A 21796-nucleotide genomic window follows, 5' to 3' on the forward strand; every position below is an offset into this window, starting at 1 on the left:
ATGCTGCATACCTGCTAGAATGCGAGCCAATTAAACGCCATCAGCAGCAGCAGCTATATATTCTATCAACTGCTGTGATGATGTTGCTCTTATTCATGTCTGCACAATCGCAAACATATAGACGGTTTTGAAATGTGGCAGTAACTGGCAAAAAAAGACTATCACTTTCTTGCACAGCTTTCCGCCCCTGCCAACTGACCGGTTCGCAAACAGGATGGAGAGGGATGGGCCAGTCGAGAGAGCGAGGCATTGCAAGATTTGTTGCCCAAGGCATAGGACTGGCCCCTCCCGCCTGGCTGTCCTGTTCTCAAAATCTTTTCATGGAGGTGTTTGACACCACCGCAACTCTGTGACTCACGGCAGTGCATTCTAGGGGAGTTGCAGAGCGATTAAACGAACTTGCAGTTCAACCAGTAATGTTTTGAGTAGATAAGACACCTTAACAACCACCTGCCCACCAACTGTGAGTAGTGTCCAGTTAGGTAGGTGGATAAAATATGTGAGTGAGTGGGTAGATATGTAAATGGGTGAGTAATGGGTGGGTAGGTAGGTGGGGTGGACAGGTAGGCACAATCTGTGGGTAGATAGATAGTTGGGTAAGCGGGGGAAATGGGTGACTTTGTGACCCATTTTGGCAGAGACTGGGGTAAAATATTAAACAGGAAAACATCGTACAATGTCATATTGTTAAAATTTTTACAAACAAAGGCAGTTTAATCAAAAGCAGCTTCATCAAGTTATGTTAATATTGTGTGGAATTATTCCAATGGTAATCATTCAAGACAAATAAATAATTCGAAACGTTTTAAGTTACGATAGCAATGAGTCAAAAATAAACTTATCACTGAATAGTAACCACAATGTGGTGTCAATTATGAGGACGTACGACAATTGCAACTTTCGCAGAACAAAGAAAACTGGCACGCATTATATGGATACAACCACGGAGTTTTCCTAGTTAAACAAATGCTTCTGAAAACATTGTTAAATGTTATGTTTCAGCAACAAAGTGGATCCTTGTCTGTTGATTATTTAAGAAGCATGTTAAAGTTTAACACGTCGGCTTTCCAGACCAACATCCATAATAGAGGGTTTTTTGGGTTAGATCGCGTAAATATAAATGTGGTGTTGAACCCGCCACCGATGGGGACTAACTATGAGCAGCCAACATTAACTTCCTCTATTTAAGACCAAAACAGCAGGATACCTCCACAACTCTAGCTGTCGCCTGATGAGGCTGGTCGTAATTACCGGAGAAACGTCGTATTCGAATTGTAAATGTTGTGGGTTTACTCTCCCAACACACCGAAGTGCTGAACTCGTAACGGATTGACATGTCTTGTTTACGTGACAAACCTAACTAATTGGTTGTCGGGTGGTGGCGGGTTTAACAACGCATTTATATTTACGCGATCTAACCAAAAAAAACGTATTATGAAGCCTATTAAAGAGTCCAGTTCCCTTAACTGTGCAGATTGCAACTTAAAATGACACTGCTAACTAGGCCTTTGCAATGGAGGAGCATTGCATCTCTTGGCAGTGTTGGGCCACCGAGGCTGGACACTGGGGTTTCAAGGTGAGCTTCCCTCACCACGGAGCTGATGGCCTTGGTGAGGGATGGGTCCCGTGCCCCCTTATCACATGGCTCCGAGGGAATTGATGATGTGGCAGCGGTACACGAATTTGTGTGTTTAATTGGCAATGTGCATAACAAAACAGATGCATGTGGATGACCCTGGGAGTTTCATGGCAGGAAATGTTCAGTTCTTTTTTCCAAGGTTGCAATGGGTTGGTCACGTGTGCAAGGATGGAGGAGGGAGGGCAGGTTCCAGAGACATCGGCGATCAAGGACATGACATAAATGCAGATATATGATGATGGTGCTGATGAGACTGTTGACTTGGCAGCATCTGCGGATTCCAAGAGAAGGAAGCAATGGCAATGGCTGCGATGAGCTCTTGACCGCCAAGTTAAGCAATGCAATGCAGAACTTTCAACGGTTAGAGCTGGAAGTCACGTCAGGGAAGGAACTGCCCTGATGCGTGACGGTTTCGTACAATTTGTGAGTGTGTAATTTGTTGAACCTGTAATGAATGACCACTTGTGCTCAGCCACCTTCATTTTGACATTTTTCACACATCTGTACTTCGTACACCTTGAAAAAATTATCGAGCTTAAATTTGTTTCTAATTATTGGCTTATTGTCTTGATAAGAAGACAATTCCACTCAGAGCTGTTGCAGCAAGCAGTCTTTGAGAAATATAATTGGTAATTACCACTGTACGATTTAATAAAGTGAAAAGCCTAATTTAAGACGATGTGTTTTTGTGTGCAATTTTTTGTAAATGAGTTGAGGCCATAAACTCGTTACAACTTGAGAACCCCGAGTCTGTGTGTGTGTGTTGGGGAAATTGATGCAGTGGTTACAGCATCACACTACGAACCTGGTGACCCGAGTTAGATTTTTGGCCACAACTGCATATGTGCCAATCCATATATTAACTGGTTTTGTGGGTCGCCTAAGTCAACTCAGCCTTACCTGGCATTGTGTGTGATGCACATCAACACTAGGTAGACAAATAGCCGGGCATAGCCACACCACCCCTGCTAAAGGGTTGAACCGTCTTTAACAGGTCCTCGCTAACAGCCCTGGCCTCAACAGTCTGTTAAAGGCTATACTGGGGTATCTTTAATCTTTGTGCATACAATTGTGCATTCATGCATGTGCGTGTGAGAGAGTATTCATGCGTGTGCGTAGTTAAAGGCTACACGGATAATCATTGTCTTTGTGCGTGTGTGTCTGTGTATACCCAAGTGTTCCAGACGGGCATGGTGGGCTACCCGGAGGCACTCACAGACCCCTCCTACTGCTCCCAGATCCTAGTGCTCACCTATCCGCACATCGGCAACTACGGCGTGCCTGCCGATAGCGACAGCAACTTCGGCCTGAGCAAGGTGACGCTTGTGGGCTGCTGCCTCACTGATGAGTCCCAATGATTGTGAAGTCCCGTAAAACACTGTATTTGAGCACAGCTGACTGATGAGCCCTTGAAAACATTTAAGACCCAAATAACACTGGTCTCCCCTTGTCAGTATGTAGATGGGCCACGGCTAACTGAGCACGAATGTTTAAGCTCCTACATAACACTTGGCTTTGTGGGAGCCTGTTGTTAGACATGCCTCGGTGAGCCTTATCTGTCTGCCGCTGTTGGCCAGATTCCTTCACAGTTCATGTCCCAGGCAAAATTCTCATTGGCTGAAGCCCTGGAGAGAAGCCAATGTTAAGAGATGTGAGCTCTGTACCTCATGTACATTGTAAAGTTTGGTGTGGTTTTTTTTCTTTAGTACATTAACCAACTACAGTGTTATCCATCCCATTACGTTGTTATTTTTTTCACAAACAGCCAGAGCATTGGAAGTGTATCGACTTACCCACCCCACCACCCGTAGTTCAGTGAAATGTCGTGATTTGAAAACAATACAGTTTTCAGGATTGACTTTTGTTTGTATAATTTGTTCTGTCTGTCTTGAGAATACCTGGCAGTCTCTGGCTTACGACAGTCCGATTTGCAACGATCCACATTTACGACATTTATATAATGCCACCATGAATCGATTTACGATGCAGAAACTTGATTTTACATGACTCCAAACACATTTTAAAAGAGTCAGTCTGGTTTCCGGTGTGACTTGGCGTGGAGCTTTTGTTATTCTAAAGTGTTTATGTGGATTTTTACCTTTTAAAATAATAAACCTTGTTAAATATGGCTGATGAAAGGAAAAACACATCGGCAAGTGATGTTTCTCCTGTTTATACTGTCTATTGCAAAATAGGATCTGATTTATGATGAGGTTTCCATGAATGCATTGTGTCATAAAAGTGGGGACTGCCTGTACCAGATGTTGTAGGCTTGGCCAATTCGGTTGCCAGGATTTAATCCATTTGTGTGGAGTTTTTAGTGTTACCCTCCTCGTATTTGCGATGGGTTGTCACCAGGTCCTTGGGTTTCCTCCCACATGAAACCATGCACTCTGTAACAAACATCCCAGTGTAGCAACACCCTCCTGAAAAAGAGTTGAATCTCGGTGAGGCTTTTTCTGGCGACTAAAGGCCACCGAATGCACGTTGCGTAACGATAAATGCTCCCTCCCCTCTCTGAAATGTCCCCCCCGACGCCCCCCCCCCCCCCACCCCCATGTCCACTCGTCGCAGTGGTTCGAGTCGTCGCGTATTCACGCGGCGGCCCTCGTTGTCGGCGAGTATTCGCGCGAGCACAGCCATTGGAGCTCCACGCGGTCGCTCCACGACTGGCTCTGCGAGCACAACGTCCCCGCACTCGAAGGTAAATGAGATAAGAACCAAGACACATTGCAAAGCTCTTATTTTGTAGCTGTGGTGCAGGTTAAGGGGCTCCCCACGCCACAGCCCCCCTGTGGATGCCCTGGGGCTCATTGTTGGTGCTGTGCGCCAGTTGCTTCATCCTGGGGGGGAATGTGCTGCAATGTTGTTCTTCTTAGTTTCCCCCCCCGCCCCCCTATTTGTAAATAGTTCTTGAAATGCAATGTTAGTTCGATGCTATTTTTGGCACGGTGATGAAGCTGCGTGTAAACGTATGGGAGTGATTTCACAGTAATATCACGACGGGAGTGCCAGACCGTGACATTGGAGTCGGCGATGTTTTAACCCCTTAATAACCTCTTGCCTTTGACCCCCTCTCGCCTTGCCTGCGAAGCAGGCATCGACACGCGGGCGCTGACCAAGCTGATCCGTGAGAAGGGGTCGCTGCTGGGGCGCATCGTGCTGGACGGAGACGACGAAACGTCAGTGCCGCTGCAGGACCCCAATCTGCGCAACCTGGTTGCCGAGGTGTCCATAAAGGTGCCCGACTTGCAAATCAATTCTGCACCTGCTCGCTTGTCCACTTGCTCACACAATCGCCCACTTATCTTGCTCAATTGTCCGCTCACCTGCACCCTTAGTCAATCGTTCAATCACTTGCTCACCGCAGGAGCCGCGACTGCTGAACCCCGGTGGGGACATTCGCATCCTGGTCATCGACTGCGGCCTCAAGTACAACCAGCTGCGGTGCCTGTGTGATCGCGGTGCCAGCGTGCAGCTTGTGCCATGGGACTCGTCGCTTTCCTCGGCCGGTGAGAGGGCCGCGAGGGAGGGTGCGCACCACCGCGGGGATGACGCCGCCACCGTTGTTTTGTCTTGGAGCAAAACCCATGCCAGAAACGTTACCCCTTTCTTTTTGTTGCTGCTTGTACTGTAATTACATTTCTGCTGCTGCTGCTGCTGCTTATACTGTCGCTGATGTCCATGCTGATTCTGCTGCTGCTGGTGCTTCTCTGCTGGTGCTTTAGCTGTTGCTGCTGTTAATGATGTTTCTGATGCTGCTGGTGCTCTCGCTGCTGCCAATATGCTGATGCTGATAATAATGTTGTTGGTGCTGCTGCTGTTGATGCTGCTACAGTTGCTACTCATGCTCTTACTGACAAAACTGCTGATGCCACTGTTGCCGATGCCTCTAACGCCGACTCTGCTGCCCCCGTAGAGTTCGATGGGCTGTTTGTCAGCAACGGCCCTGGCGACCCGACGCAATGCACCGCCACGGTGGAGGCGCTCAAGGGCGTGCTGGCGCGCAAAACTGGCGCACCGCCTATCTTCGGCATCTGCCTGGGCCACCAGCTGCTGGCGCTGGCGGCTGGAGCGACCACTCACAAGATGAAGTGAGTGCCGGTTCGAGCACGTAATTGCTGCCACCGCCGCTGCCATTGGTGCTGAATTCTTTGAGAGGTGTGTGGGTGTCTTGAGCGTCTGTCTGTGTGGTGTGTGTTGTTTGTACCTGTGTATGTTATATGTGTGTGCATTTGTCTTTGTGTGTGTGTCCATCATGTGCCGTGCCAGCCTTCATAGGTGCTCGCTAACTGCACTTACCCGAACCGTCTCTTAAAGGCTATAAGGGAGGTCTTTGTATGTGTACACGTATCTGGTGTATCAGTGTGCTTGCGTTCATCCTGGTGAATGGCAGTTGTTGTTGCGTTCATCCCCGCGCCCTTCCACCAACGCCAGGTACGGCAACCGCGGCCACAACCAGCCGTGCCTGCATGAGGCTTCGGGCCGCTGCTTCATCACGTCGCAGAATCACGGCTTCGCGGTGGACGTCGCGTCGCTGCCGCCCGGGTGGACGCCTTTATTTACCAACGCCAACGACGCCTCCAACGAAGGCATCGTGCACGACTCGCTGCCATTTTTCAGGTGCCACCGCGACCCGGTGCCTGTTCGTGACCTGCGACGTGTACCGTGTCTGTGAGCAGAGCGAGCGGGAAGGCCAGGGGGCTGATACGGTGGGAGGGGGAGGGTTGGCCTGGATTTAAATAAAAAACGCAGATAAAGTTAACAATTATTTTTTTATAAAACAAAAAGTTAGGCTGTAAAAAATGCATTTGTCACTTGCTGGTTAAGATGTCAGTGGTGCTGCTGGAGGTTCCAATGTTGGTGTTGCTGTAGTAGTGATTGTGATGTCACTGCTGTTCGTAGAAGTATTAGTGGTGCTGGCAGTAGTGATTTGCGGTGCCAGCTATTGTCGTGGAGGTGCTAGCGGTGCTTGGGGGGTAGTGGTGGCAACACGGTAAGCAATGGTAATGGCTGCTTTGGCCGTGGCGGTAGCAAAGGCGGTCTTGGTGCTTCACGATGTGTCGTCGTGTCCCCCCCCCCCCCCCATGTACACGTCCCCAGCGTGCAGTTCCACCCGGAGCACATGGCAGGGCCTCAAGACCTCGAAGACCTCTTTGACGTCTTTCTGCAGGCTGCACGTGACCACAAGGCTGGCATGGACCTGCAGGTCACGCCCAGTGAGTTCTGCTTTTAAAAAACAAAACAGCTGTCATTGTTCACAGCGTAACAGAGGTATTGACGATACTCGCGATGCGTGCGTCAAATCGGTGTTCATCAATCACAGTTTTATTACGTTTTTGATTTGTATACGTTGTATATAATGGGTTCACGTGCAGCTAACCTGAGTTTGATTCTTGGGGAGGGGGGGGCCAGAACCGATTCGGATATCACTCGCCACTGACAGTCCGCCATGGCCAGCATTGAAACTCGGGTGGCTAGCTTCACAGCGCAGCTAGTTAACCACTGCAGGGCCCAATCCACCGTACTTGGGTTTAATGAGGCTCATTTTTTAAACCGGTGTCTAATCGTGTTTAATTTCCCCATTCACAGTCAAGCAGCGGCTAACGAAGCACCTGACGTGGAGTGGGACCCCCACGGGGTGCGGGGTTCAGGGTGGCCGCCCGGTCAAGGTGCTGGTGCTTGGGTCGGGAGGCCTCTCCATCGGCCAGGCCGGGGAGTTCGACTACTCCGGCTCACAGGTGAGAACTCCCTGTGGTGAGGAATCTACACTGGTGAGCGCACCCTTTCGTTTACAGTCTCTTCCATGGTAGAGGACTCCACACGATTTTAGAACTTGACTACAGATCTATTAGAGCCTTGAGGATGAGGAATTACGGTGAGCAAAGGCTATATGTGGGCGAGCGCCGACACAGACAGGGTGAGCACGTCGTATTAGTCGCTCAACCAGTATGGTCACAATTGCGGTTGTGATTGCAGCTTTGGTGATCGTAGTTGCGTTTGCCGTCATAGTTGTGTTTGTGGTCCTAGTTATGGTTGTGGTCATAGTTGTGGTTGTGATCCCGGATATGGTCGCCGTTGGGGATGCGGTCTTAGCTGTGCTTGTGGCCATATTTGTGGCTGCCATCCCGGTGACACCACCACTGCCCCCTCTTTTGTCGCTCGCCCCCCCCTGGTTGTGTCTGTGCCCGTGCAGGCCATCAAGGCCCTGAAGGAGGAGAACATTCAAACAGTTCTCATCAACCCCAACATCGCCACCGTGCAGACGTCGATGGGTCTCGCCGACAAGGTTTACTTCCTGCCCATCACGCCCGAGTACGTCACGCAGGTTAGTGGCGCCCGCCGCCGCACGTGGAATCCTTTTTGCAGTGAAGCTTTTAATTGACGTTTACTACTTGATGTGACCTGCGGCATGGACATTGACAAATGACTTGCAACGAAAACTTTTGGTTCTCAAGTTAGAATTATTCTGACGCATGATGATTACGAAAACAAGCAACTTGTGATTAAATAAATAGTGGTATGATTGCCATCAGCCCAATTTTAGTTCCCATTGATGAGATGTATCTCCAACTTCTCCAGATCTTCTCTCCCCGGCCTTCTCTCCATGACCTCTCCTCAACCACCTCCATGACATCTACCCCAACCTCCCCTCCAACTTTCACTCCCCAGCCTTCTTTCACCACTGCTCGTTGCTGCGTTCGTTCCGCAACCACCTTTCCCACGTGTGTGTCTCCCTGCCTCACCCCTCCAGGTGATCCAGAACGAGCGACCGGACGGCATCCTGCTGAGCTTCGGGGGTCAGACGGCGCTCAACTGCGGCATGGAGCTGTCAAAGCTGGGCGTAGCTGGAGCGCTATGGCGTGCGCGTCCTCGGCACGCCTGTCGCCTCCATCGAGATGACCGAGGACCGCAAGGGCTTCGTCGAGAAGATGGAGGAGATCGGAGAGCACGTGGCGCCCAGCGTGGCCGCCTGCTCGATTGAGCAGGTGGGGGAGTGGGCACACATGCACGCACACACGCACACGCACACACGCACACACCCGTCGGCACACTTGCGCACTCGCGAAGACAAGGATCCCCCACCGTGTAGCCGTGTATGGACTGTTGGGGAAAGTGCTTTCAGCGAGAAAGTGCACCACTGACAGTGGGAGGTCCGAATCGAGCAGGGGGGTGGGCCAACCTGGAACAGACCAAGAGCCAAAAAGCACCCTTGTTCTGCCAAGAGGCAAGTGTGTATATATATATATATTGGCAGCATGGGACACATTATGCTTTGCTTGATAGTATGGTCTACGTGATGCCCCTTCCATAGAGCCACGTGGTGGATTAAAGAGACGCATGCAGTTTGGGAGATGCCAGTTGGCCACTGCTGGGATAGAACATTCCACTCATGACATGATATCAGTAGCACATGTACAGACCTTTATTCGATTCATTGCTGGATGGAAACCTCCCCACACCATTGTTGTGAGTAATTAGATAATACTTCACGCTGGTCAGTGCAAGTTTGCGAAGGCCAGAAGCATGGACATGGGCACGTAGAACTACAGTACAACGGCGGATTTTTACGGCACTGCCCACCACGTAGCCCTGTTGCCTATAACACCTGCTACGGACAGTGGTCGCCCATCCAAGCACTATGCAGGCTCTGCTGGGCATGTTGCAGGCGATTTAATCATATTATATGCTTATTAGTTATTGTTTATTACCCACAATCCACCACGACAGCACGTCTTGTATATTTAAAGCGCGGCAGAATGCTTTCCCATTTTCTCCCTTCCCTTTCCCTCCCCGCTCTGCCCTTTCACATCCTTCGTTTTAATGTTCGTTATCTTCTCCCTTACCTTCCCCCTCACCCCCCCCACCCATATAAACTTTAGCTTTTCTGCTAGAGGCTCCTCACCTGGGTGGAGCAGTGAGCCCAATCCACCTCTCTTCATCACAAGCCCTGCTGCATCGTTCTCGGTTTTGCTTGTGGGATTTATGCCCCCCCCCCTCTTCTTTGTTCTGTGATCGGTGCTTTGTGTAGCAGGCTCACGTTCAGTTGAATAAAAATGATATATTTTTTTAAAGCACGGCCGTATGCCCAAGACCCCTCTTGCTGACGCTGGGCGCGTGTCTCCCCCGGCAGGCGCTTGCGGCGGCCAACAAGCTGGGCTACCCGGTGCTCGTGCGCGCCGCCTTCGCGCTTGGCGGCCTGGGCTCGGGATTCGCCGACGGGCCCGAGGAGCTGTCGGCGCTGGTGACGCAGGCGTTCGCGCACACCACGCAGGTGCGGAGGGTTGCGGGGGACTGTGGGGTGTTGGGGGGGCTAGGGGGCGTGGGGTACATCGTCCAACGTGACCCGGCGGACTTATCGCATGCCAACGTGCCACTGATTTGTCACCAACACGCCATGAACATGCCACCCATAGCCCACCAACATGTCACTTACCAACAACATGCTACGAATGTGTCGCAGACCTGCCATTAGAATGTCGCGAACACACACAAACATGATACCAGTGTGCCACCAACTCGCCACCAACTCACCATCAACATGCTACCAAAATTCCACTAACACGCCACCAACATGCTACACACCTAGGCTCTTGTGTATTGTGTCATTAAGGGTTAAATCTTGCTTTTAAAACAAGAACACGTTTGAAAAGTTTTCCCCCCTCACTCGACTTGGTAAACGTGGCTGTGGCTGTCGGTCGTCGTCCTTAGGTGCTGGTGGACAAGTCTCTCAAGGGCTGGAAGGAGGTGGAGTATGAGGTCGTTCGCGACGCCTACAACAACTGCATCACGGTGTGTCCACCTTCCTCCTCCTTGCGTCACTTGGTCCCAGCGCTCCCCTCTCACATCCCACCCACCGCTAAATTTCACATCCGGACTCCTCACACGGAGTTGTCTCTCCTGCACCGTTTGTTTGATTGTCGATCGCTCTATTTCGGACCACCTCTCCCATCATCCCCTGATCTTTGCTTCCCACACATCCCCCCGGCTCCTCTTCCTTATTATTATTATTCCTTCTTTTGACCCAGAGGCAGGGAAAACCTGTTCCGTACCGAGGGCCAAATAGGGCCACACTTTCGATTACCCGACCCTAACGCCACCTTTGACATTTTGCGTGAACGCGTGCATTACCCATGAAGGTGTGCAACATGGAGAACGTGGACCCCCTGGGCATCCACACGGGCGAGTCCATCGTCGTCGCCCCAAGCCAGACGCTCAACAACCGCGAGTACAACATGCTGCGCACCACCGCCATCAAGGTCATCCGCCACCTGGGCGTCGTGGGGGAGTGCAACATTCAGTACGCGCTCAACCCTGAGTCCGAGCAGGTGGGTGTGGGCGGATGGGTGGGTGAGTGTATGAGTGGGTAGCTGGGTAATTGAGCGGGTGGGTGGGCAGGTCCGCGTGTGGATGGGTGGTTGTGTGAGTGTGGGAGTGGTTGGGTGATAGTCAGTGAGGTGTATTTATGTATGTGTGAGTGAATGAGTGGGAGATTGGGTGAGTAATCTGTGAATAGGTTGATAAGAGTGAGTGGATGGGTGAGACAGCGAGTAGTAGGTATCCGAGTGTGTGGATGGATGGCTGAGTGATTGAATTAATTATTGAGAGTATGTGAGCAAGTACTTGTGTTGGTGTAAGTGCTGAAACCTACTGCTTAATAACTACAACTTCCTTCCCACCATTTATCGCAAACTTCCTGCTCGACCGATCAATGGTGTGACGCTCATTCCTGTTGACAGCCGAAGCCAGCAATGGATAATCCACATTCCAATTGCGAAGGCCATTCTCTTCATATCCATAGCACAATTGCTGTCGCCTTCCTACAATGTAGATTTCTCCCTCCCCCCCCCCCCCCCCCCTTTTTGATGATGGTGCAGAGTCAACCCTCCGATAGAAGCTTGAGCTCGTGACTTTTCACTTGCGCGTCGGGCACGATAACCACTTATTTCACACTTCCTGTCATTTCCGCCTCTCCTTCCCCACCTGCCGACGTCTGCCTCCCACCGCGGCAGTACTACATCATCGAGGTGAACGCTCGTCTGTCCAGGAGCTCCGCACTCGCCAGCAAGGCCACGGGATACCCGCTGGCGTACGTGGCGGCCAAGTTGGCGCTTGGCATCCCCTTGCCTACGCTCAGGTGCGTCGCCCTGCACTCCTAACAATGCAGCGGTGTCCTCAATCCTGGAAAATTCAGGAGTGGGCCCCCCCCCTCCCCCGGTATTATACATTATCTTACAAAACCTTGTTATTTCCATGAAGTCCAATTTAGCCCATTTACAGCTGGGAAATGTGATGTCCGTTGCTCGAATATTGCTTTGCACGCTGTTCAGTGTTTGATCTTGGGGGCTGTGACTTTTTCATTTTGTATGCAGTCATTGGTGTTTAGGTTGGAGGCCGTCAACTCGCTATGGTTCACAACCTTGCTTAATTACGGGTGACTGAAGCCCAGATTGGAACCACCCAGGCTCTCATTGGTGCTGGCCCAGTGTCTCCGACACGGCAATCATTAGTCTCGTCTCCAGATTGTTTGTTTTGTTGGTGCCACGTCCAGGAACTCTGTGACCGGCTCGACTACGGCGAACTTTGAGCCGAGTCTGGACTACGTGGTGGTGAAAGTCCCGCGCTGGGACCTGAGCAAGTTCCTGCGTGTGAGCACCAAGATCGGATCCTCCATGAAGAGTGTCGGTGGGCAGTACACGCACGCATGGGCCCATACCCACACACCTGTGTACACATCCACACGCACATACGAGAGACAGAAATCCCCCGTAGCCTTTTAAACATTAGTTGGGCAAGTGACTTTTAGTGAACTATTATGCTCGCACAAAGACGACGATTCCCGTTATAGCCACACGGACTGTTTGGACAAGTACTGTTAACACGCACTTATTAAGGCCGTCACTGCACACGGGGGTGGTGTGGTCAGTACCATGCTCTGCTGCCTTTGTCTCTCGAGTGCTGATGTGTATATACCACACCTGATGCTAATTTGAGGCTGTGGAGACATAGGGGGAGGCCCAGGACCAGTTCAGATCCTCATCAATGATGTTAGCTTTGAGCGGAAAGTGAATTTGGGTCGCCGGGTTCATAGCGCGGCACGCTAACCACGACATTATATACGTGCTCACAGTAGCTTAACGTGCACACGTGTGTGTGTGTTGATAGGCAGGCGGGTGAGTGAGTGAGTGCATGAATATTTAAGTTCTCGAGGTGAGCAAGCTGACACGTGAGCAGATGGTGGACCGAGTGAGCAAGTAGTTTAGGCAATTAATTGTTGATTTCATGAGCACATGGCTGAGTGAGTGAGCAGGTGAAGTTGAGCGAGTGAATGAATGAATGACCAGGTGATGGAACAAGTCACAACGAATGTGTGAGTGTACACGAGCGTTTTCACGAATGGCCAGTGCCGTCTGCGCTGTCCGCCCGCAGGGGAGGTGATGGCCGTGGGCCGATGCTTCGAGGAGGCGTTCCAGAAGGCGCTGCGCATGGTCAACGAGAACTGCTGCGGCTTCGACCACACGCTCAAACCTGCCTCCGACGAGGTGAGGACTCTCGGACCCCCTCTCCTCCAGTGTCATCGGCTCCCATCAGTGATGTGACCCAGGTTCACCCTTGCAAAAGAAGCTCGGTTTGTTTCATGCGTCTCAATGGGTTTACTTCATCTCCTGATTAAGTAAAGGAGACTGACTTTTACTCATCATTATTGTCACATGGCAGCGAGGCGGTGCGAAAGGCACCGATGAAGCTTGTACAGTACGTTCGCACACATAGGTGGCAGACTATAACACCGTTTCCCCCACGCAGGAGCTGGAGACGCCCACGGATAAGCGTATCTTCGTGCTGGCGGCGGCCCTGCGTGCCGGCTACTCGGTGGAGCGACTGTACGAGCTGACGCGCATCGACAGCTGGTTCCTGCACCGCATGCGCGGAATCACGGTGCTCGGGCAAGCGCTCGAGGCCTACCAGGAGGGCCCGCTGCCACGCAGCCTGCTGCTGCGTGCCAAACAGCTCGGATTCTCAGACCGGCAGATCGCCGGCGCCATCATGAGGTGGGTGGGCTGGCGAGGTGAGCGAGTGCATGAACGATTCATTGAATTTGCGAGTGAGCAGGTGCACGGATTGCTGTCCGAGTGATTTGAGTTGGCAAGTCATTGGATGGAAACGTGAGTGATTGTGTGTGTGTGTATGTTGAACTTCTTTCGCACCGTACGTAGCCAACCCAACGAACTAAACCTAAAACTCAGAGTGAATGAATACGTGGGTGCGCGAGTGATTAAATAAGTGGCCGAGTGCTGTGTGCGGACGTTTCGATTTGTTGTCATCGCTGCCGCCACCACCCCCACAGCACGGAGCTGGCGGTGCGGCAGCTGCGGAAGGAGCTGCAGGTTTTGCCGTGGGTGAAGCGCGTGGACACGGTGGCGGGGGAGTGGCCGGCGCAGACCAACTACCTGTACCTGACGTACGGTGGCATCGAGCACGACATTTCCTTCCCCGCCGACCACGTGCTCGTGCTCGGCTCCGGCGTCTACCGCATCGGCAGCAGCGTGGAGTTCGACTGGTGCGCCGTGGGCTGCATCACCGAGTTGCGCAAGGTCCGGCGGAGCTAGGGGGAAGGGGGACGACGGCCTTCGGCTATTTAGTTGATGGTGTTTGACATGCACAGCGTTCTGCAGCATGTTCGTCAGTAGCCTTTTCTCATCGTTGTCTAACCTGATTGAAGTGTTAGCCCTTGAATTACTAGCGGCAATTATTGTTTAGTTTGAATTATAAGGTAAGGGTTTTTGCACCAGTTGCTGAGCAACTGTGAGACCTAACCTTGGCGGTCGGGCGTCGACTTCGCAACTAAAGGAGGGAAAGCGTTGGTGGGGTGTTCTGCTGTGGCACTCTCCATTGCGTTGTCCGCGAAGACCTCGTGACGTTGTCCTTGTCTCTCTGCCCGTGGCCGATTTAACAGCTCGGCTACAAAACCATCATGGTGAACTGCAACCCAGAGACTGTGAGCACGGACTATGATATGTGCGACCGACTCTACTTCGAAGAGATCTCCTTTGAAGTGAGACTTTTCCCTCGCCCCCCCCCCCCCCCCCGATCTCTCACCTGTGTGTATGTATGTTGAATGTCTTTCGCACTGTACATAGCCATGCACTGTACATAGCCATGCAATGTTACCCCAGAGGTTTGCGACCAAGGGGAAGACCTACCATATGATGGTGGTGACGATAAGACTGTCGGAGCAGTTCTTGGAGACCAGGGACTTTGACTGCCATACTTCTGGTCTCCTAGAACTTCCAGGACTGCCAGACACACCCAGCAAGCGCTGCGGGTTCTGGCATAAGGAAGAAAGCAATGATAATGTGCAACCTCAACACTTGGTCCTGTCGACCTCTTGACTGCGACCTGTCCCGCACTGCCCATGGCACCAGACCGTGATGGACATCTACGAGCTGGAGAACCCGGAGGGCGTGATCCTGTGCATGGGCGGGCAGCTGCCCAACAACATCGCGATGGCGCTGCACCGGCAGAAGTGCCGCATCCTGGGCACTTCGCCTGAGTTCATCGACGGCGCCGAGAACCGATTCAAGTTCTCACGAATGCTCGACTCCATCGGCATCAGCCAGCCGCTCTGGAAGGAGCTGTCCGACCTGAAGGTGCTGAAGGGGCGTGCGTGTGCGTGCGTGTGTGTGCGTGCATGTGCATGTGTTTGTCTGTGTGAGTGCCAAGTGGTGGGTGCAGTCGTTGGCGTAGTGCATTCCGAACCCAGCGACCCAAGTTCGAATCCCGCTCGCAGCAATCTGAACCGGTCCTGGGCCATTTGTAGGTCAACTCGACTGTAAATGAGCACTGGGTTCAGTGTGTAAACATCAGCACATTGGGGAGATGAAGGCAGATGGGCATGGTGCTTTGCCACCTTGTGTATCATCACTTGTACAGGTGATTTCTAACAGCATTTCCCCCAACATCTGTTAAGGACTATGGGGATCTTTGTTGTGTGGGTCTAGTGTGTACATGTGTGGCTGGAGAGACCGGTTGCTGGTCATGGTGCTGACCACAACACTTCTTCAGGCGCCATGCCACCCTGAATAGGTGCTTGCTAACATCCTCAACAATCTGCACAGCTACACGGGGGAGGGGTTCTTTGTCTTTAGCGTGCGAGTGTGAGGTTTATTATGAGATTCATTGTGTGTCCAATTGACCATGTAATGAGTAGTAGACATGTAAGAATGAGTGTCTTTGTTGTGTACTCAATCCGACGTGTAAATAACACTGTCCTTCACCTTTCCGCTTGCCCTCGCTTCTCCCGGTTGTCCACGTTGACGTGCCCGCCAGTCCGCCAAGGAGTTTTGCGCCAACGTGGGCTACCCGTGCCTTGTGCGCCCGTCCTACGTGCTGAGCGGCGCTGCCATGAACGTGGCGCTCTCCGCCAACGACCTGGAGGCGTTCCTGAACAGCGCCGTCGCCGTGTCAAAGGAGTACCCCGTCGTCATCTCGAAGTTCATCCTGGAGGCCAAGGTGCGTGAGGGCTCCGAGCGATGCCCCGGGTCGACCAAAAACTGCGAGGGGAAAGGGGAGCTTTCCAGCTCTTGCACGAGTCGAGGAATGGGGGGGGGGGGGGTACAACATGCTCAGTGCCCACCTTGAGGGGGGGGTCCTCCGACAGGGGGGGAGAGTGGGAGTTTGTGCTCATGGGCAGGGGGGGAAGGGGGGGGAGGGGAAACCGTAACCAACATTCTAGGGCTAGATCAGGTGTGGGGAGGGGGTGAAAAAGGGACACTGCAAATCATATAACATACGTGCGGCTTTATGAGGTGGGGTTACAACCTCTCATCCACTCAACTGATGAAAGGAAAAATAGGAAAGGGGGGGGGGGGCAGGGGGGGAGGTCCCCCCCACCTGCTGTCATCCCCAGGCCTCTCTGCTTCTCATTTTAGACTTCGGAGTAAGGGGGTAGTTTGGCCAGGTTTTTAATCGGGTAAGTCCCTAATAGCATAAAAACCCGTTATGCTCATAAAGATTAATTCATTGTTGAATCCCTCGGCGTGAGAGTGATTGTGCCTTCCAGCGACACGATTGGGATTTCCTAGCCAAGGAAACATGAGTGGGCCTCCCACAGATGGAATCGCAGATTTCCTTAAACGAGCACTTGGTTCCCTGTGTAAACATTGGCACTGGGGAGACAAAGGCGGCCTTGATGGTTCTTGCCACATCGCCCCCTCGTGCTCCATGCCGGCCTTGAGAAGTGCCTGTGAAAACCTCTTTAACTTTTTACAATGTGTAAGGCTATGTGGAGGATAGTTATTTAAAACATATTTTAGTTTTTGTTTTCTTTCCCCCAATTGTGCTGTGGATGCCATGTTGTCACGGGACGCTCGCAGAAAGTGGAGTAACATCACACCCCGTGTTAGAGAACGTCCTCGGGAAGGCGACATCACAACTACTTCTGAGGTCCCTTCAATTGCCTCTTTTTTTTCTCACGTATGCATGTAGAGTACACAATGTGCTTTTGCAATAATATATGCATGTGTGTTGGGACGCACACGTGTGCATGCATACCTGTGTGTTCACGTGTTTGCGTAAATGCGCAGGTGTGCAGAATATGAACGCAGATGCAATGGAGTACAACAGTGCAGGGGCGAGAGGGTGGCACGTGTCGGAGCCTGTGCGTGTGTGTGTTGAACAGCACTTACCCCCAGCGTCTGTTAAGGTTATACAGGGGATCTTTGTTATTGAAGGCATGTTGGTGTGCATGCCTATTAATGCGTTGTGTATATGTATCCAGTGGTAGTATAGCGAGTTGAAGCACTGCGCTACGAACCCAACGATTTGTGTTCGATTCCCGCTCGTGGCCAACATCGGTGATGAATATTTGAACCGGTCCTGGGCCTCCCCAGGTCAACTCGACCTGAAATGAATCCCTAGTACGGTGTGTAAACATCGCCAGGGAGACCTAAGGTGGCCAGGCGTGCTGCTGACCCCCCACCTCTTCATGTGCCGTTCTGGCCTTCATAGGTGCTCGCGAACAGCACTCGCCCCAACAGTCTAAGGCTATACGGGGTGTCTTTGTCTTTGCTCACTGTGTTGTGCATGTAGTGGTCAGCACACTGCGCTGCGGGAGCCTGCACGTGTCTATGACGAGTGGCGGCACGGCGGTTACCGCATCCAGCAACCTGGGTGCCGCACCCAGCAACCTGGGTGCCGCACCCAGCAACCTGGGTGCCGCACCCAGCAACCTGGGTGCCGCACCCAGCAACCTGGGTGCCGCACCCAGCAACCTGGGTGCCGCACCCAGCAACCTGGGTGCCGCACCCAGCAACCTGGGTGCGGTAACCGCGACAGCTAACCATTCGGTGGCGAGCGATGCCTGAACCAACTCTTAACCCACCAACACGATGAGCTATGGCACTTAAGAAGCGTTGATCCAGCAGCGGATCCCACGAAGGAGCCGTAAGTGACTGTTTATCATCGCGGTGAGCGAAGGAAATGGACGTGGACGCGGTGGCGTGCGACGGCGAGGTGGTGGCCATGGCCGTGTCGGAGCACGTGGAGAACGCCGGCGTCCACTCGGGCGACGCAACCCTCGTATCGCCCGCCCAGGACATCAACCGCCAGACCATGCAGCGCATCCAGGCCATCGTGGTGGCCATCGGCCGCGAGCTGCAGGTCACGGGCCCCTTCAACCTGCAGCTCATCGCCAAGGCAAGAGCCGCGCCCTGACCCCGAACTCCAACCCCATAACCATTTTACTCCGCAACGAATTGCCAAGCCAATTGACTAACCCTTTCGAGACCCTGGGAGATGGCGACAGATCGTGGAAGCTTTCACCTCCCGATTAGCACGGTTGGCTACATCCGGCGCGAAAGAATTTTAAAATACATACAGGTCATGGCTGATGACGATATATAATCAAGGTGATGACGACAACCTGCTAACCAAACGCTCGCGATGATGCCATTGCTCCCTCCGTCTGTCCGCGCCCGACAGGACAATCTGCTCAAGGTGATCGAGTGCAACGTGCGCGTGTCGCGCTCCTTCCCGTTCGTCTCAAAGACGCTCGGCGTGGACCTGGTTGCCATGGCGACACGGGTGATAATGGGCGAGAAGGTGGAACCCGTGGAGCTGACGGGCACCGGCATCGTCGGAGTCAAGGTTCGTCCACCGAGCGATTTCCTCTTATTATTTCATGATACAATAATACCCGAATTTACATCTTCTTCCCCTTTTGCGGCGTTTCGCAAATACGTCGTCACTTTATTACTACCATGAGCTGATTTGCATCGCCTCAACCTACACACGTTGCTGACAGCCGTCCTTTTCTTGTATCCGTCTCCTCTCAGCTACCCTTGTAAATCGCTTTGACTTACATCGTTTCAACATTCGTCATCGCACCTTAAATCGGGGTATATAGTACCGCACTATAGTTTTTTCCCGACAAGACAATGCGCTCTCGCTCCTATTGGGTAAATCTTCACCGCCATTGTCGTCGTGTAACCGTTCTCCGCCAGGTGCCGCAGTTCTCATTTTCGCGGCTGGCGGGTGCCGACGTCATGCTGGGCGTGGAGATGACAAGCACGGGTGAGGTGGCCTGCTTCGGGGAGAACCGCTACGAGGCCTACCTCAAAGCCATGCTGAGCACCGGCTTCCGCATCCCCAAGGAGAATATCTTGCTCTCAATCGGCAGCTACAAGGTTTGTTACGCACGCTTGCGAAGGCTGCTCCTCTTCTTCTGCTTCTTCTTCAATTCCCCTGGACTTTGTGACCGTTGGGGGCTCGTCTTCTACTGTCGCTGTTAATCGAGTAGCGTAGGATGGAAGGCCCGAGGTTTGACCCCTGACCCCCCCCCCCTGCCCTTGTGCCTGAATGCTCAGCCCTGCGAGCCTGGCTGGGAATACAGGCAAGAAAGTGCCCCTGCTTAGCCTGTGAATATAAATGGAGAAAAATGTCAGTCGAGTAAACAAGTAAGCGCTTAAAGATGCCTCTGTTTCGATTCGTGTAAACGTATGCAATGGGGTCACATAACCCCCCCTCCAGCCACTGGCAGTCACAACGTTATTACAACGGTAAAACAAAGGATGCATTCGTTCTTCAGTCGCTTTTAAGGCAATTCATTGCATCACAAGGGGTGAATACATAGGTGGAGTTTGACTTATTTGGGGGGGGGCAGGGGTTCACTTTGTCTCTGAATGTGTTTTAATAAATGTGTCCAGTTTGGGAGGGGCATTGCTCCCCTCCTCTCCCCCACAAACTCTGTCCATGGGTGAATAGTTACATGAATAGTTACAACCAGAACAAGTAAAGATGCCACTGAAAATTTGATTTTGATTCGCATCATTATTAAGTTCTTACAAGTCCATTACATTTCACCTTCAATATATTGTTCAGCCAGGTGAAAGAGGCCTGCCTCGTGTCATTGAAGCACATTGTCGTTATGAATAAATGTCCGATTTCTTTGATTTCCGCCACCGACTTGGCTCACCTGCCGCATCCACCCGCTGCTGCCTTGCACCTGTAGAACAAAAGCGAGCTGCTCCCCACGGTGCGCACCCTGGAGAAACTCGGGTTCCAGTTGTACGCCAGCCTGGGCACCGCCGACTTCTACACGGAGCATGGCATCAAGGTGGGTGCCACGCCGCGGCATACTCGCGCACAAACGCACAGCAGGCAATACACGCGTAAACACACACACGGCAATCTATACAAACACACGGCAATCCATACACCAATACATAGCAACACGCACCACCACGACCGGCCATTCACTGCACAGTGGCGTGACATCACTACAGAGATTGTGCCAGGCTAAAGGCACTGAGGCCACATACACCAACACCAGCCGAGTCGGATAGAAGCCCATACACCAACATGTGCACTAACCCAGGTCAACCAACAGACAGACCCGTAAACACTCCTCACACACCAACCCAAGACAACGATATCCTGTATAGCCAGCATAGACTGTTGGGGCAAGTGAGTGCTATTAGCAAGCACCGATGAAGGCCAGCACAGCACGTGCGGGGGGTGGGGTGGCCAGCACAGCCTTTGTCTCCTGAGTGGCAACATTGGCACAACGCAACAGGTACTCATTTAAGGCTGAGTCGACCTAGGGGAAGCCCAAGACCGATTAAGATAATCGCCACTGGTGTTGGCCATAAGTGGGAATCGAACTCGGGTTGCGGAACCATTGCACTATCACTACCCAAACATACACCCGCAACATACACACAAACACACCTATAATCTCACCAACCTCCCAATTGAATCGTGCATGGCCACAATCCTAAACCATACGCACTCCGCCTCGATGTGTTTGCGAAAAACATATGGAGAAGGGAAAAACAAGCAAAACAGGTTTAATTTCTTCCCAACAAGTTCAACGTGACAGAAACCAAATTAACAATCACTGCAGCTGCTGAATTAGCAAATGCAGGGCAATCTGCCGTTAATTAGGATCAACCTGTCCTGCTGATTATAACATCAGGTGCTCCGCCCAAATGTTCTGTTGGAACACGTTTTCATTTATGATTGTCGGCAGCTGCCAGCAATGAGTTCATGTGACCCCGGGAAGATATAAAACCCGGGGTGGCCTATTGGCGCACGGATGCAGACATCCCCCACACACAGGGCGTGTGCGTTCATGGGAGGAGCGGAGCTGCTTTGGCTGCGGCAGTGTGAGTGTTTTTTCCCCCGCAAGCGCACTGTTGTCGTCGGTTACAATGTGATTAGAATCGTTTATGAAGTTGCCTGTGTTTCTTTTGGATACTAGGACCGTTCTTCACAGTGTTGTAAGAGCACAAACTGTAAACGCACACCCTGTGCTGTTTTTATTTTTTAAAATGCGTCTCTCTATTTATTATTATAATTCATACCTCCGATTAGCACGGTTGAGCTATGTATGTTGCGAAATAAATTCTGCGTACAGTACATACAATAGCTGCCTGCCGAGAAGGCAAAGGAAGCTTCCAAAGCGAGTACATTAAGGGAGCCTCTATTTGTACTTGCGAAACTCTAGTCCTAGCAATCCCCACTTGATGGCTGTCCGTGATAGCCAACCATGAGTTGCTTGCAGGGTGCCATGATTTACTTTTGCATATGGTTAGAAAAGATTGTTCGGGGTTTCGGACTGATGTTGATTATTACTGCCTTGGGAGATTTGATTTGTGG

At 51.9% G+C, this 21796-nt stretch overlaps 1 protein-coding gene across 1 annotated transcript in view; it reads left to right on the plus strand.

Moving 5' to 3' along the window:
• LOC133347615 (CAD protein-like) overlaps positions 1-21796 on the plus strand; it is a 42335-nt gene that overhangs the window by 4311 nt on the left and 16228 nt on the right. Inside the window, 26 exon segments of the mRNA XM_061560039.1 lie at positions 2816-2955; positions 4214-4343; positions 4737-4879; positions 5010-5151; positions 5559-5733; positions 6077-6262; positions 6743-6858; positions 7232-7380; positions 7836-7967; positions 8394-8486; positions 8488-8628; positions 9774-9914; positions 10352-10432; positions 10780-10968; positions 11653-11777; positions 12192-12325; positions 13070-13182; positions 13445-13689; positions 13986-14232; positions 14595-14693; positions 15064-15288; positions 15968-16150; positions 18116-18334; positions 18620-18784; positions 19141-19323; positions 20148-20252. Coding sequence (XP_061416023.1) covers positions 2816-2955; positions 4214-4343; positions 4737-4879; positions 5010-5151; positions 5559-5733; positions 6077-6262; positions 6743-6858; positions 7232-7380; positions 7836-7967; positions 8394-8486; positions 8488-8628; positions 9774-9914; positions 10352-10432; positions 10780-10968; positions 11653-11777; positions 12192-12325; positions 13070-13182; positions 13445-13689; positions 13986-14232; positions 14595-14693; positions 15064-15288; positions 15968-16150; positions 18116-18334; positions 18620-18784; positions 19141-19323; positions 20148-20252 — 4001 coding nt within the window.

Source organism: Lethenteron reissneri, chromosome 26 (assembly GCF_015708825.2).
Source record: "Lethenteron reissneri isolate LAM-NWPU_2019-01 chromosome 26, ASM1570882v1, whole genome shotgun sequence".
In the NCBI taxonomy this organism is placed as follows: domain Eukaryota; kingdom Metazoa; phylum Chordata; class Hyperoartia; order Petromyzontiformes; family Petromyzontidae; genus Lethenteron; species Lethenteron reissneri.